Here is a 17,100-nt window from a genome sequence, read left to right on the forward strand (position 1 = left end):
TTTAGGTACAGTATACAGTATCTATTAATTTGTGATACTCCACTGACAAAGGGAATTTAAATATTAAACAAAAAGATGGGAATGAGTCATGAGTGTAGAGGCAAAAACATGTGTAATGTAATTATTGGTATCATAGGTTCCATGCCCATTTTACATAAAATGTATAATTAAGATTGTTCTGTGCTGGTGTGTGTACCTACACATACGTATGTATATTCAACTGCTCCCAGGACACTATGTCTGTTGCTGCTTATGAGAGATGGGGAGATTAATATTTCCCCCTTGCTTGTTTTAAAGTTTAGCATATATTTGAAGACAACTTAAGCCTAGTTGTGCTGTGTATCCCAAAAATGTCTGAGTTAAAACCATGTGTGAAAAGTCTTCTTAGGATTACAAAAGAATGTATCTCATGTAACGTGTTTAATCCATCAGCAATTCCCTTAAGATATGTTGCACATTTGGAAACAAGAATACTAACAAATGATATCAATATATTTACCATTAAAAATATGTAATGCTGATCCAGCATTCCAGGAAAAAGATTCACTTACTTGTGACCCATCTCATGGGCAATTGTGAAAGCAAGACTGAGCCCATTGTCTTCAGCCAAAATGCACTTTCTTTTCTCACTGCACATTCCACTAAGATATGCGATTCCTATAAAAAAGTTGAATCAAAATACAGTTTATCAAATGACAAAGAACAATGTTTAATTGCTTATATGATATACTGAATGTCTGTGTTCAATAAATATGATCAGTACTTTAAAAACTGAAAACTGTGGTAAATTGTGAGTTCTGTTTCTCATGTAGATATTGGATCCTGAATATCCAATCAGTGATGAATGCTAGAACATGCTAGAACATCTTCTGAATCTCCTTCCTTGTCTCTTGAATCTCTGTGAAAGTTCTTGCAAAAAAAACAGACAATTTCTATATAAGCAGTAAAGGACTATTTGTTCTCTAACAAGAATGTAAAAAAAGTGTTTGCTACCTTTAGATTAGTAATGTTTGAAATGTCAAGTGCAGACTTTACTCTGAGCAATGGTACATATAATAGGTACAATAAAGAACTCAATTTTGGACCATTAAAAAATTAATTCCACACCTCCAAACAGAGCTAGAGCTACTGCTAATAACAGCAAAATACATAAAAATAGTAATGATAATAGTATAAACAACAAACAAAAACAGATTTATTTATAAACATATATATTTAGGTTTATTAGCCAAACACTGAAATGAAAGTGAGCCATCCTGGTTGATGCACAAACCCTATATTTCATATATGTATATGAAAATATCATATACAATTGAAAAGCGTACACTTCCTGTTGAACACCCAATCCAAATTATACAAGTTAAAATTATTATTAATCGGCTTCATACTTTATGGGCAGGAGCAGCATACTGTACATAGTTTAGAACCTGCTTAGAGATAAAGATTATGGATGCAACTTTACAGGAGCATAACTGAAAAAGCTCTGGTTGTTGATAAAATGTACAAAGTTTAAAATTCAATCAGGGCTGAAGAGTTTTTGGATGTGTTTGTCAGGACAAGATGATGCAGGTTGATGCAGGACTCCAATTTTTGCCATGAATTTAATACTTTATCTGTCCTAGTATTTGTGCCTATTATTAAGTTTTTCAGCTTCCAAGTCTTCAATTACAATCAGTTTCAAAAGTTGGCAGAATTGTGTTCTATACGTTTCCAGTGTTTGGAAATCTATAGTGTAGATATAAAGTAATCTGGTCATCTGATCACCATTTCTTTTTTTCTGTAAATATGTAGCCCATTAAATCAACTCATGATTAAAAAAGTTCTGAAAATGGTACGGATCACTGTAGTTAACACACAGTTAACACTGATGATTACTAAGGTTTATGCGTAAAGTAAGACTGTAACACAACTGACATTTTTTTTCCTCACAAGTTGAACTTCTTCTGTCATGGAAACTACTCCTTCAATTGAATCGAAGCTTCTCAGATTTTAGCTAAAACGTCTGATTTGTCCCACACCAGTCACTCTCAACACTTAAACCTGCTTCAGACATGCACCTGATATTTTGCCGCAGTACTTTTTTAAAATAGTCCTATACAAAGTTGTGTGTTCAATCAACTACACACTAACTAGAGGTTCATGGGCTTAGCACTCATTAAATTGGTAAAATAACAGGATTTTGAAAGGGTGTTCTTGTGAAATCCCTAATTTGCAATCTGACTACTTTTTGTGTTGTTAATATACAGTACATGATGCTGTACAAAATTCTACTATTAAAATCTTTGACTGCTTCATTGCTTCACTATATAATATCATGACACTAGTAATCGCTTGGTACCTCTCCAAAATGTTCCAGCGTTCTAATTTCAGTTCCAACCTTGCTGTATTTTAAACTGTGTCAGATTGGCAAATCAGATTTATTTTAATTCCCATGACCAAGAAGTAACTCAAGAAAAAATACAAGGAAAATAATTCAATGAAAAGTCATTCTGAGTGAAAACAGGCAAAAATAAGGATGTATGAAATTCCATACACCATTACTCGTTCGAGTTTACATATATCACACTCTGGCACTTACTGCACCTAAAGCTTCAGATTTCAGGCTGCTTTCTCTCAGGATAAAAGAGAGCTTTAATCTTCAAAATCTGCCTAATACATCAAAAGTGCAATTAATGCGGTGTGGTTTTACTCCTTATTAAACACAGTTGAGCTTTTCAATAAAAAGGCTACTTGATGTAAATCACCCTCTTATTTAAAAGAAGTTAGTTTCATGTCTGTTTCATGCTTATTAATTTCATGTGTAAGAAACAGCTGTATCTCCTTAGTACACACAACATCATGCTAAATGAAAGCATTTTTTCTTGCTCTATATATCTATGTCCTGACATGTATTGGCTTCCTATAACTAATCCAAGTGTAAACGTCTAGAAACTTCTAGAAACTGATCCAAGTGTAAACTTCTTGAAGTCAAAGAAAATAGAAAAAACCTGCCTTTATTGCTACTTTTTAAAATCAATGTATTATTTTCTATAAATTGATAGCCAACATACAGTATTGAAAAATATCATGTAGCTATTTTACATCACACCACACCAAAACAGTTTTGAATAAGTAGAGCTGTGAAACCATAATTGATAATGTGACACCTTTTCAGGAGACAAGGCACCAATCTGAAACTATTCGCTAATGAAAAATAGCTCTATCTGCTTTTCTCTCCAATGTATATTCAGTGCCTTCCTTTATTCTTGTGAGGTTTGGCAGTTCATTTGATGTTCTTGGATTTGCAACAGCTGAATATTAATTGGCTTTAAAAACTGTTTTGGTGAAATACAGTATGTATTGACCTTCTCTTTCAAGATATGAAACAAATTGACTTAATGTAATTTTTTATTAAATTCTTTAATATATTAAAGATCAGCATTCTTTGGTGTTAGCAAACATGTTTCAAATTTTGCTTTTATTCTGTGTTGTATGCAATACACTTAACCAAAGTTCTGCCATGAGTATTCAAGTAAACATCAGCCCTGACTTTGAACAGCTCATGGTAATGTTGCAATTTCTGAACTCTTTTCAATGCTTTATGTTGTTTTTACATGTACATTTTGATGTTCCATTTTGATGTTCCAAATGATGTTCCATCTTTATTTTTCTCTCTAAGAGCCACGCACCAAAGATGAAACTCCTGTTGTAATAGGCAACATGCAAATTGATAAATCACCCGGCCCTGATGGGGTCTATCTGATAGGATTTATTAAAGATTCAAATTCCAGTTCTCCCCCCAAATTGAATTCTATGCTTACTGAATCTTTTTCACATTCAGTCTTATTTCCTACAGTGTATAAAACTTCAATGTCACTATTTCTAGAGAAACATTAAGATCAGCATGACTGTAGCTCATATCTCCCCATTTTACTCCTCAATACAGATGTTAAAGTAATTGCCAAAGCCTTAACTGCATTGAATCAATTCCCTCCTCCATAATCTCTCCAGACCAAAGAGGTTTTGTGTGGGGTAAGATGCCATATTTCAATCGTAGGTGTTTTTTTTTAATTTTCTACATTTACCTTTGAGATAGTTGGAGCCCTGGTAGCTCAGACAGCAAGGGTGTCTAGCTCCTGACTGGGAAGTCCCAGGTTCAATCCCAGGTAGGGGCAAGTGATGTAGCTTGCTCCAATTCCTTCCAGGTGGCTCCCAGGTCTAACCCTGCTTTCCAAATGAGTTCTGGGGGTTAATCCTTTGGGGGGTAATAGGCTGGCCAGAGTAGGATGCTGACCCTATCACCTCTATCTCCAGTGTTGGATGGTTGAGAAAAATGGTGGCCATTCCCCCATGAACCTTTATGGCCTGAAAAGGGGATCTTACCTAACCTTTAAAATGACCTTGATTGGACATTCTTCCTTCTCCCTTGAAGGTAAAGAAGGGCTTCAGTTAGGATGAATGCAATTATACTAGCTTACATAAATTGGGATTTGACATCAATTATTAATTGCATTTTGCAGTACTGTATATCCTTTATCTGCACCAACAATACAAATTCGGAATATGTTTCTTTCATTGTGATGCTAGACAGGAATACTCTCTCGCTCCATTTTCTATTACAATATAACCACTGCCTAGTAAACTGCGTAGTAATCCTGATGTGCTAAGTATAGACGGAATCTGAGAAACACAACAATCTTATCTCCACTGACAGATTTTTATCTCTGTGTATTATCTCTTTTTTAATCAGACCTATAATTGTCTGATACTCACTCACATTACAATATGATTCTACAACAATTATGAATTATGTTAATGAATTTCTCTTCCTCTAAGGAAAGGTTCCCATTTGTGCTGAGTTCCAACATGGATCTTTTGGGGGTCCTAGTTTCCTTGTCCCACAGCAAAGAGGTTGGCTGTCAGCCAAGCAGGTTAAGAAAAATCTCACTATACTGTGCTTAAGCACTACATAAAAATCTTCAAATGCATCTAATTCTTGACCTGATGTTGTTCCTCATGAACACATTCATATAATGATTTGCTGCCAATTTAATCTATCCTTTAGAGCACAGTAAACAAGACTTCAGCTGTTTAAACTGGATAATTTAACTTGTTGGTATTAAAATGAAAATCCTTTCAATGTTTTTTTTATTTATTTTCACTGTACTCCTGCTTCATTTCAAAGTATTTTTCCATGTGGTTAATAGTCCAGTTTCTTCATTTATTTCGAACAGCACAATGCCTCATATTGCAAAGAATTCTTTTGTATACTTACTGTACAAGCGGACTGCTTTGCCCAGCTCTATAGTCTACCAACATCCTCTTTTAAGACCATACCAACAAGCTCTTTTAAGACTTCTCCCAGTTTACTCTGTTACATGGAACTCTACCATTATTTATGCATATTCATTAAGAACTACGTGGTATGTTATTCTCTGGCATATCTGTGCACAATTTAGACAGCCCTTTGGGTTACAGTCCTTGTGAATATTTCCCTAATTCAATTATATATTCCTGCTTTCCCCTAGAGTGGAGGGCTTTTCAAATGTTAACAATATATATTGTTAACTGTTTTTCCCTTTTTGAATTGCTTTAATACTTAAAATGTGTTATTCAGAACCATAGTTGTACTGATTCTTCACTATTCTGACTATAATCTGTTGATTCTGTTTTGCTCTAAAAATTTGATCTACAGGCATTGCATCTACTATCTCCAGCCATACTCTTTAAATAAATTGATCTTGATTAAAAACTTATTAAAATCTTTATGGGAACACGGCACTTGGTGTGATGTCGTTGATAGCATCAGAAAATCTATTCTAACCAGCGGACATTCCTCCCAAGTCTGTATTCAGCACAAGTTAATTCATTATACGTTTTACACCACTTCACCTCTCTAAACCTAAGTTACCCAAAACCTGTCTTAGATTGGCTCCACCCTGCAACAAATGCATATAGCAGCTGTTATTCTGCCATGTGCTGTAGACCTGTCCAGTTTGACCCTTGTGTCTTCAATTGTTGGCACTTCCTTTTTTTTGTTCAACTTATTCACTGACTTGCACTCTCTGAAGTTCCATTTGAAGCAGTTGACCTAATTAAGATGCAGACTGACATGACATGCCTTAGCAGCAGGGCAGACACGTCTGTGGTTGTTTCCTATTTCCTCTCTGGAGCCCTGTCCATTGAAGGCAACCTACCCCTTACATGAGCTCAGTGGGCAGCTGTTCCTCCCCCTCACGTTTGAGGGACAGAGGTCCTTCTACAAAATGTGAATATCGTTACGAGGATTTAAAGTTGCAGTATAGCACAAGTGGTTGCTGAATAAAGGTGGTCTTATGAATAGGACTTACTACTTTTAAGACATTTGACTTATGATTGTTTGAACACAATTTAGTTATGGAACAATATTGTGCAATGAAGATATTTCACAATCATTGTAGACTAGTGCAATTAGAATTACTATCACATTTAAAAAAGTATTTTACCTTGATGAGAATAGCACCATTTTCAGTCTTGCACCCTAAAGTGGATTCTTTTAATCATAAACTTTGAACTTTATTCTTTACTATCATTCTCTTCGAAAAAAAAGAAGGATGTGCAGCATGTAATGTCATTGTAAATCTCAGATGAAAACGAACAACACTGAGTAAATATTTTCACTGTTTTAATCTTAAAAGCTCTTTATACTGAATTTAAAATGCTAAAGTGTTTTTTGATTGAGTTTATCTTAATAATAAAACTTATTAAAGATCACAACAGTGGTCAACTGTGAAGAACAAAATGAAAACCCAGATATGACTTCTAATACCTCCAGATGTCTTGTCAATAATGGGGTCATTTGTCAGCAGCACAAAATGGCCTGTGTTTATGTTCATTTAAGTCTTTTTTTTCCACTGTGCAGCAGTAAATTCTACATAATTTTAGAATAAAAGGTAAAAAATCAGAATGAAACTGGCTGTGAAACTTGTTGATTTGATTGTAAAAGGGAGCAACACAAATCCATTAACCTTCCTTTTTATTAGTTGTACAGACAAGCCGTGATCACAGACCTCTAATATATTATGTCTCTTGTTCAAATTACAACTTATAGTATGTAAAAGTAACTGCATGAATGTAAGATATGATGTGCCTTTAAGGTATTTCCCATGACTAATCTTGTGAACTTCTTCAATTGGTTTTAAATCATGCTGTTGGTTTGGGGTGTTGTCCAAGAAACCTAAACCAAGAGGAATAAACCTGTTTTTTAGTAGACAGTATTTTATTGGAAAGTAAAAGAAGGTTGAGCATTTGGCTGCTGTTTAATGACAAGCCAGTATATTATGTTTCTTGGTTCACACAAAGGTAGAAATGATAAATGAAAGACAGAAAAAGTTAATCATGGCATATTCAAGCAAGGTTTTCTCTGAACAACATTTTGAATTTCTTAATATGAGCCCAGTATAGTGAGTGGATATACAGTATGTTCTAAGCATGGAATTTTTGTACGTTACCTCAGTCAACAAGATGCTTAAATATTTTGCTTCTCTTTTCTACGAGATATTACAATACAGTATAATAATTGCAACGAACAAAGAAATAATAATGAGATAATATGAGATTATATATTTAAACTATATTTTAAAATTTAATATTTTAAATTTCACCCTTACACCCTAACACAATAACCTTTTTAAAATTTTTATTGTTAGACATCAATCTTTTTACAACTTTCATAGCTAACAGACTTTAAAGCACTACATGTGCTGTACACCTGTGTACTCTGCAAAATGTAAGATATGTGAGAAGATATATCAGATGTATCAGGCAAAACTGATTCTTGTAAATCCTGATCTAGCTCTGTTCTTGACAGTAGCAGTAGTAATACAGAACTACAGTGTGTATGAAAATGCAACATATTCACCAAAGCTCATGACCAGTATTTTCTTAAATTAAAAAGCCTCCACAAATTATCAATGTTCTACTGAGAATAAGGCCTTAACAATTGAATGTACTGTTTAAGCGTTTAATAAATCCAATGCAAACAGCAAGTAAACGTTGTATCTTACACCCCTGTATATATCAATATTGTATATATTTTTTCTATGTAATTATCAGTTTCTTATTGATTCTCATTCATTATTATATTCTTCATTTAAAAACACCAAAATAATATTTCATTCTAGAATGTGCCCTATTAACTTCATAAATATATATTCCATAAACGTTTTATTGTATTTATAATTGTATACTGCTTTAATGACTTACTTGTCTTCTAATTCTATATTTATGCATGCACAATACAATGTCTTTAAAATAAAAAAAAACAGCTAAACTTCAGCAATACAATATACAACACAAGAACACTTAAGCTTATTCATGATGCTTACCACATGCATCACCTCATCGTCAGCTCTGTGCCTGGAAACCCATGCAATAAATGATAAACAACAATATTCAACAGTTTGTAGGACACGATTTAAAAAGTAATCTCATGTGAATTTGGATTATTTTCTCCCACTTACTTCACCTCCTTTTCCATCTTTGCTTGACAGGAAAAATATTAGTTACTCTGCCCCCCTGACCGAGACAAAGCAACACAATAATTTGCCAAGTTATTTGGAGGAGACGAAGAACTGTGTTAGTGAAATACAGTAGAAGGCTAAACAGTGCCACCCAATAGTATAATCGCAAATAACAATATATAGTAAACCTACAATGTTCTGAGTCTACATTCTGATCAATACTGTAACTAAACCACTGAACGTTCCTAACTGAAAAACAATGGAAATTTATCAGGAGCAATTTGCTTCTCCATCGAAATAAGTTATGGACATTGGCCCTTGACATAAATGTATTGACATAAATGATACTTTAAACTAAATTAAATCAAAGAGTTTGTGAATTGTAATTTTATAAACATGAGTGGTAACTTCAATATATATTGCAAAAACAACATATATTTTCGGACATACAAAATGTACTACAACAATGGTACAGGAACAATTTTCCTTGAAGATGACTGTGATTGTTTGATTGTTCACAGTGTAATGGGTGATTGATTGTTCATAGTGTAATGGGTGACCCCTACTGGCCATATATCACCTGTATAAAGGCAGTGGACTCTATTCAAAACAAGTGTTAAAATAAGGTATTAGGTAACTCCCTGAAAGAATGAGATGTGAGACTACTGAAATGATATATGCAGTTAACATGCAATTATACTGTACATCTCATTGTATCTACTCAATTTTGAGATTTTCTTAATTTAAGTGTTGAGTTCATGTCCTTGTGTGTGCATTTTGAGTATTTTGCACATTTATTTCATACTGTATATTGGAAAACATATAAATAATAACAAAAAAAATATTTTTTCTTGGTTTTTACTGGCTCAATACTGAGATTTCTCCGTAATAAGAAAATATTTAATGATTGTCAGTGACTAGTCTTAGTATATACAATATACAAATTAGTAATGACATCCCATGTACTGGGGAAACACTCCATTGCAATTTGTTATTATTGCCAAAGTATTCCAGAGTACATTCAGGATTAAAAAGGAACCATAAGCATTATATTAAGATCTAGATTTAATAGAATTTAGTCCTTTAGCATTCCTAATCCTAACCAGGAGGTTGTCCCAAAGATGAAAAGCACAGTAGCAGAAGGTTCTGTATGAAGTCTATGCCTTGAAATGATCAAAAGATCTATATTGTAGTACATTCAAGAACATTAAAAAACACAAGGAATGAGAAATGTTTTGAAAGATTTTATATGGTTTTGAAGGAACTTAAGATCAACTTTACTATTATCACAGGGGTACTGTGCTCAGAAACAGTGACTTGAGTGAACTAGCAGTTTGTGGAACCAGGAGCCTTTTGGTTTTGTTAGGAATTACAACAGGCAAGAATTAGATACGTATACTCCTCAAATCAAAAGGTCACACCAGCTTATACTAATATCTCTACATCTTTTCTATCAATGACAAAGATCTCAGATTCACACAAAAGCAACAAACTACTGTATATAGATATATACTTTATATTATTTACTATATCCCAACAATATAAACACATATTGGTTTTGGTTTTGATTAGATTTAAACAAATTTACACAGTATCAAAATCAATAATTGCAATGGGCAGTTTGTAAGAGCAGAGGAGTCACTCAAACCTCTTCAAACAGTAACATTTTCTAAACCATTTCTTTATCAGCGCACTTATTCATCTCGGTGTAATTAAAAAAATCTGAACTGAGTGTCTCTACATCTACAAAGGAAATTCCTACATAAGGACCATTTGTATTTCAGCCAAGAATGCAAGTGGTTTTATTTCTTCATAATGTAAACTTACAAAACAGTAAGTACTGTAAATATGTCCACTATGCACAATTTGGGAATTCACAAGAACACACTTCCACGTAGTTTAATTTTGTTTTCCTTTGCATTTTTGTAATGTGTGGAACATGCCATGTCTTGAGACTGCCATTTGGGTACCTTCACACAGGAAAATATCCCAATACTTAAATAGAAAACATATGTTCAGAGGGGTTCCAGGTTTTATTTAGATTGGAAAACCTTACACTGACAGGCTGAAGGAACTGAACTATTTTAGTCTTGAAGAGAGAACACTACAAGAGTCCTGAGACAAGTATTCAAAATTCTCAAAAGAGCTGACAAAGGCAAAACAGCCGATTCCTTGAGAATGAACAGTGAAACACGAACCAGAGGGCACAAGTGGAAACTATGTGAAAGTGCATTTAAAACCAAGAACAGGAGGCATTTCTTTGCCCCAAGGGAGTGTGGGACTATGAAACAAGCTACCAGACACATTGTTGAAGCCGATACTCTATTTTGGAAAAAAAGCACTTAAACAGCTCCATTGTCATTCCTGTTCCACAGTCGTCCTTTACAAGGACGTCCACCACAAGTCAGAAGCAAGCTCAAACTAATGATACACGAGAGCACTAGAACAGGTTGTCAATCACTGTTTTTCTCTCCCCAGTTGAGTTCTTAATTACAAGCAAACTGATTTCAATTTTCTATTTAAGGTTTAAATTTAATTTCTCTCTCCGAGGGTTGAACATAAATTTAAATCTATGTTTAAATTTGCTTTCAGCTCTCAAAAGATTAAATGGGATTTTTAATGGATATCAAACTAAAGAGTGAGTAGTCACTGTTGAGTTTCAATACTACTAATACTCATTGTGAGTGTTGGATGCATTTTTATTCCCATAAAGTTCTGTATGATGAAGTCTTCTGTAAATACTACTGCAGCTAGTGTACAGTCAGGTTAATTATCACTTGCGAATAATGGCACAGTTGGAATGAAAACCAACTGACACATGGTTCCCTCAGGACCAGGACCAAGAAAAATTGCTATAGATATTATTAAACCTTGTTTTCTTATGGACAACATAAGCTGCCATACAGAGATACCTTTAAGTGGAGATCCCCTATCCTGATCCTGGAGGGCCAATGTTTGTGCAGGTTTGCTAAGTCTCTTAAAAGCTTGGGAACTTGAAAAGCAGCAGCAAGCTGTTAAGCTGCTTCAATTCAGCCAAAAAAGAATAATGGCAAACACACCAACCCCTTTTGGCTCAGGGTTGGTGACCCCTGTCCATATGGTTGCTAGATCCTCCTTCTATGTCAATCTTATTGATATGGGTCACAGTACACCAACAGTCCTTTATTTTACCAACTAAAGTGCTAATATCAGTTAATATATTTCACTATTAAACAGTGTAGCACATCCAAGCAACTGTTCATAAGAAAACACACAATAAGACATACAATATTATTAATCAGTTGTAGACCTCACGTTCTCCCATGCCTGCTCTCACAGGTTAAAATTTCTCTCATTTTACTTGGAAAATGCTACTTAAATGATTGAGCTGGTAAACTATGCTTTGGAACCTCCTGTGCTTTAACTCAAAACCTAGATTCTCTGCACTCTGTGCTAACCTTATCAATGACTTCTTAAAATTTAGTTTTGCAGATTAAAGCTGTGCTGAAAGCACTTGGTCTGGTGTTTAGTAACTTCTGTTCTAGTTTATCCCATTCATTGCAGCTCAACTGTGATTTTATCTTGCATCTAATGAGCTGTTTGAATCTTTGAACTTGGTCTTTAGCGTACAGAATAAAAACCTTGTTAAGGAAGTTAATAATTTGCTGATGCTTTCTTAAAATTTATTTACAGGATGTATAAATCTTGGCTGTGCTAAATCTGGTAATTTCCCAATACCTCATGGTAGTTCACAGATACTAGATGAGTATCTATACAAAACTATACAAGGTATAGTTTCTGCACTTGAAAGCTATGTTATAGAATTTTGTTAAGCTAAACTGATAAGACTAGATTCATGCTTACTGGCTTCCAACATCAGCATTGCTGTATTGGTGATTTCAGTGTTGTTGTCAACAGTGCTGAAATTAAACCCTTGAACAATGTTCGAAACCTTAGTGTTTATTTTTCACATTGTGTTGTCATTCGAAGCCTACTGTATGTTAAAAACATTTTTTCCAACTGCATAACACTGCAAAGTTAAGGTACTTGCTCTTTTGCATACTGATAAATTGCCATGTCTTTATTCATCAATATTAGATTACTGTAATGTCTTACTTGCTGTTGTATCTGCTTAGGTTCTTAATAGGCTTCAGCATGTCCAGAATTCTGCAGCTCTCATGCTAAACAAAACAACTACTTGTAATCCCTGTGAAATTTAGAGTGGATCTTAAAGTTCCTCTGCTCACACACAGGGCACTAAACATTCTACTTGCAGATACATACCTATTGCATGAGTATAGATGCTTTTGGAATTTGCATGGAAAATGCATTATTTTATTACTGAAATATAAACAGAAGAAAAGTTAAAAAAACACAGGACATCGTTTGGCCCAACTTGCTCATTTGGTTTTAGTGTAACAAGGTTATGTTTTACTGGCATTTTCTTTCAATTGTATCTCAATTACTACTATGAAACTCTTAATCCTTGTAATGGGGCACACATTCCCATCTCACTATGAAAGATGAAGATTACTTTTGGTGCAAACTGAGACATAAAAGACATGAATATCTGAGCCAGCGCATGACAGATCAGGCAATTAGCTTCTGTTTTTTTTTTTTAAACTGGGAAGCCTGAAATACAGTATAAGAAACTACAGCAAGTGAGTTACTATGACCTGAAGGAAGAAGATTAAATCTGATAACCACTTATCCATAATTAATCTGACAAGAAAGATATTTATGTAGGAAAGATGCCAGAAAAGTGATTGTCTCATATTGTGGAATGTATAACATAATCATCAGATACAGAAAGCTGGTACCTTTGTAAGTATAATAAAAACAGAAAAGACAGAAAAGGCTGATTATTCATCAGTCTAAGGCTAATCCTTTCATACTCAGCACTCAGTTTACTGCTTCTAAATTCCACAACAATTCTCCCGCCATCATAGAAAAAACTTAAGGGGCAAGCTTAAAAAATACGGTAAAATGAAGATCTGAGAAAACCATTAAAAAACCTGTAGAGTAAAATATGTTCAAAGAACTCAATCTTAATTATCTTTACTTGTGACTTACAGTACAATCATTTATCTTCATAAAGATAAGTATAATAACTGATATATAAGAAGGCAATAGTCATACAAGAAGGTAATAGAAGAAGGTGTCTTCATAGAAGAAGGCCATTGTCAATAGGTAATAGTCAGACTGGTAGTAGGTAGTAAGACTTATAATATGGGTAAGAGACCTATTGGTCAAGGTGCAGTGATGACTCTAATCCATCTCCATACTGAACCACAATTAACTACTGTATGTGACTGTACATAATGGTTACTCTATGTGATTTTTTTTATTTCTATAGAGAAGAAGGAATATCCTTGTAAAGGAACTGTTGTATTAACAGATTTACAAAAAAGTCAAACTATTTTAGCAACATTCACCTTGTACTTCCACGCAAAAATTACTGTAGCAACTATTCTAATATTTATTTGCTGCAAGAGACAATTTTTTAAAACTTTAAAAGCAGAATTTCCAACAACTGTATCTAAATAAATGTTAAACATGTTGTATGCATTCTGTGAAGACTGCTTAGTATGATCTTTAAACAGTTACCCCAGACTTTGGAAGTATCTCATATCAGTATGAGAATGCCTCACAAATATTGTACTTCTAAAGCAGTTAAAACTGTTAACAGCTTAAACAGTTTAAATACAGATTAGTATTCAACATGCATACTTGTTTTTTTTAAGTTAAAGGCATTTTCGTATAGTAATGTAGGTTAAAATTACAACAAATAAAAATAAACCTGATCATGCTGCCTTCTTAATATTCTTATTCAACTTAAGTGAAACAGTAATTAATTTTTACCCACAGTTATTTCAAAAGATATTTTAAAAGCTCTGTGTACAATACAATCTGACTGAATATGGCATGCATTGTATTGTGAACATTATAAAATGCTTCTAGACCATTTGCATACAAAAAGACCAGCTCTGTTCAAAGATATACAACAATTAAACTGCAATACAAGATGTGCTGATGCTTGTTATCTGATAATTCCTTGTAAATTATAAACAAGCCACAAAGGACTCTGCATTGAGTTATTGAGTACTGTAAGATGAAATTATTCACTTTGTAATTTTTTACTGAATGACAGTTTGACCATTACTGAACTCAATTCATCATTCAAACCACTGAGGAGCTGCAGTAGATTTATAGCCTTCTAACAATTCTAAATATGCAGTGTGCTTCAGGAAACAGCCTTTTGAGAAATTTGCTGCTGACAGTTTTCTGACAGCCAGTATCTATGCATAACTTTTAAACTTGGGAAGTTGACCTAAAAATAAATACACCGAAAGAGGTAACTTCAGTGAATGGATTACAGGTTTTTACTGGATCTCTGTTACAAATTAGTATAAAATGCAGTTTAGGAAACATGCATACAAAATTCAAGACAAAATGTTACTCCCTTAAACTTGCCAATCTTTCCAATGCAATAACTACTGTACATGCCTGAAGATGGGGTAACATGCAGTCTATGAATATTGTGTGTCAGCATGACCTATTACTTCATAGAATAGAAAGCCTTATGTGAAAATCATATGAAAGCTTCATAAAAAAACACCAATTTTTTCAAAGACTTAACTTTCCACAGCTCAGAATCAGTTATTATTTTCAAGAAACAGAATAACTTCCTGTCAAAGATTTTTTGCAATATTTCATCACATGTCTACAAATGATATCCAGAATGCCCTTCAGTAAACTATTGGTAAAGGTTTTATAATAGAAATATAATTCGATTTATGAGCAAAAGCACACACATTATATATATATATGTAAAATAAGTAAGTAAATAAGTAAAACTAAGAAAGTAAAACAAAAAAGAAAAAAATAATGCACAACAAATTAACCTAGTGAAACCAATACTAAAATTAAATTATAGATTTAAAACTTTCATTAAAATTTAGGTCTTTAGGAGAGATTTCCAAAGTTATACATTTATAGTCTTCTGTGTAATGGATATGGGCAGTAAGTTCCAAAGTTGTGGTGTCGCACACAAAAAAAGCTCTATTGTCTGTTGTGTTCTGCCTGGTCTTTGGCAGAGTAAGAAGGCCTGAATCATTAGATCTCACATTAGTTTTCTACCTAAGTATCCTCCTTGTCAGATTAATTATGGATTAGTAGTTATCATATTTTATCTTCTTCCTCCAGGGCATGATAATTCACTTACTGTAGATGCTTATACTGTAGTTCAGACTTTCCAGATTTAGAGACCCAGAAGCTAATTTACCAGTCTGCCATGCACTGGCTCAGATATTCATGTATATTTTGTTTCAGTTTGCTACAAAAGCTGTCTTCAACTTTCAAATTGAGATGGAAATGCCTGCTCCATTAGTAAACCATATATTTAACCAATTGTCCAAATGGCATCTGTATTTCAGCATTAGATAGGCAGAGTAAAGGGTTTAACTGAGTAAAGTAAAAAATGGGAAAACTAGCAGTGAAACTAGTCTATGATGGTGGTTATTGTGAATATTAAATAGTAAAGCTCCCACCACAGAATTCTGTAGAACTCTATGAGTAAGGGAGAAAAAAACAAAAGATTCAAAACAGACAAGATTTACGAGAAAAGGCAAAGTGGGAAAACAGTGGTAGCTAATTGCCTGAGTGACAAGATCAAATTTTTGTCTAGGTCCAACAGATCACAGCAATGAGACCGCCATTCAGATCTATCCTCTCCAAAGCAGAGGCTTGCTAGAGACACCAATCAGAAGGAATAGACAAAAAAGATCCCAGGCTCATGAACCACTTAAGAGATTTTAGGAGGCAACACCAAGAAATACCAAGCTAGAAAAACTATGCTTTCAATAATAGTAGAAAAAGCAAACAAAAATTGACAAAAACAGTATCAAAAGAGTGAATAAGTAAACCAAAAATGTAGTGAAGACATGACACCAAACTTTGAATGGAGGCACAAGACAATGGTCAGATTGCATTAGTGAACATTTTTACGACTTACAACTAATATTACTATTCACAGAACTTAATATATATCCAGCACCCTATCCCAGACATAAATCTCACCGTACAGTATACGACAAGCTTTTTTAACACAAACCATAAATCACATCAAAATGTGAATTTAAGATAATCTATATTTAAGGAAAATCTTAAAATATACACATACTATAAATACATTCCTGATTGATGGGATTACTAGTTTTAACCCTTATATAGGTATGTCAAGACTATATCCTCTTCCAGATACAACACTAATCCAAACCTTAAGCCATACTGAAACATGCAGTATAGTCCAATATGACACAGATGAAAACTGTTACAATTAATATAATAATAAATTTTATTTAATATAACACCTTTGAAGGTGGCTTCTCAAAGCACTTAACAGAATGACAAAAATAATAAAAAATACACAACATCTGCATAATGAGAATACACAGTGAGAAGAGACAGTAGATGGGAGTACAAAATATAGTAGGAGCAGAGGAGTAAAGAACAGAACCAGTTAAATAAAGGCTCTTCTAAAGAAGAAGGTTTTGAGTCTAGATTTGAAGGAGTTTAGAGAAGGTGACTCTCTGAAATCTGTGGGGATAGAGTTATACAGCTTTGGGGCATAACAGAAGGC

General features: G+C 33.8%; 1 protein-coding gene across 1 annotated transcript in view; it reads right to left on the reverse strand.

Moving 5' to 3' along the window:
• The window catches only part of LOC102694857 (A disintegrin and metalloproteinase with thrombospondin motifs 19), a 119,589-nt gene that overhangs the window by 79,288 nt on the left and 23,201 nt on the right, over window positions 1–17,100 (reverse strand). Inside the window, exon 8 of the mRNA XM_015366082.2 lies at window positions 552–657. Within this exon, the coding sequence (XP_015221568.1) occupies window positions 552–657 (106 nt within the window). The remainder of the gene's footprint in view (window positions 1–551; window positions 658–17,100) is intronic.

Source organism: Lepisosteus oculatus, chromosome 3 (assembly GCF_040954835.1).
Source record: "Lepisosteus oculatus isolate fLepOcu1 chromosome 3, fLepOcu1.hap2, whole genome shotgun sequence".
Lineage (NCBI taxonomy): Eukaryota > Metazoa > Chordata > Actinopteri > Semionotiformes > Lepisosteidae > Lepisosteus > Lepisosteus oculatus.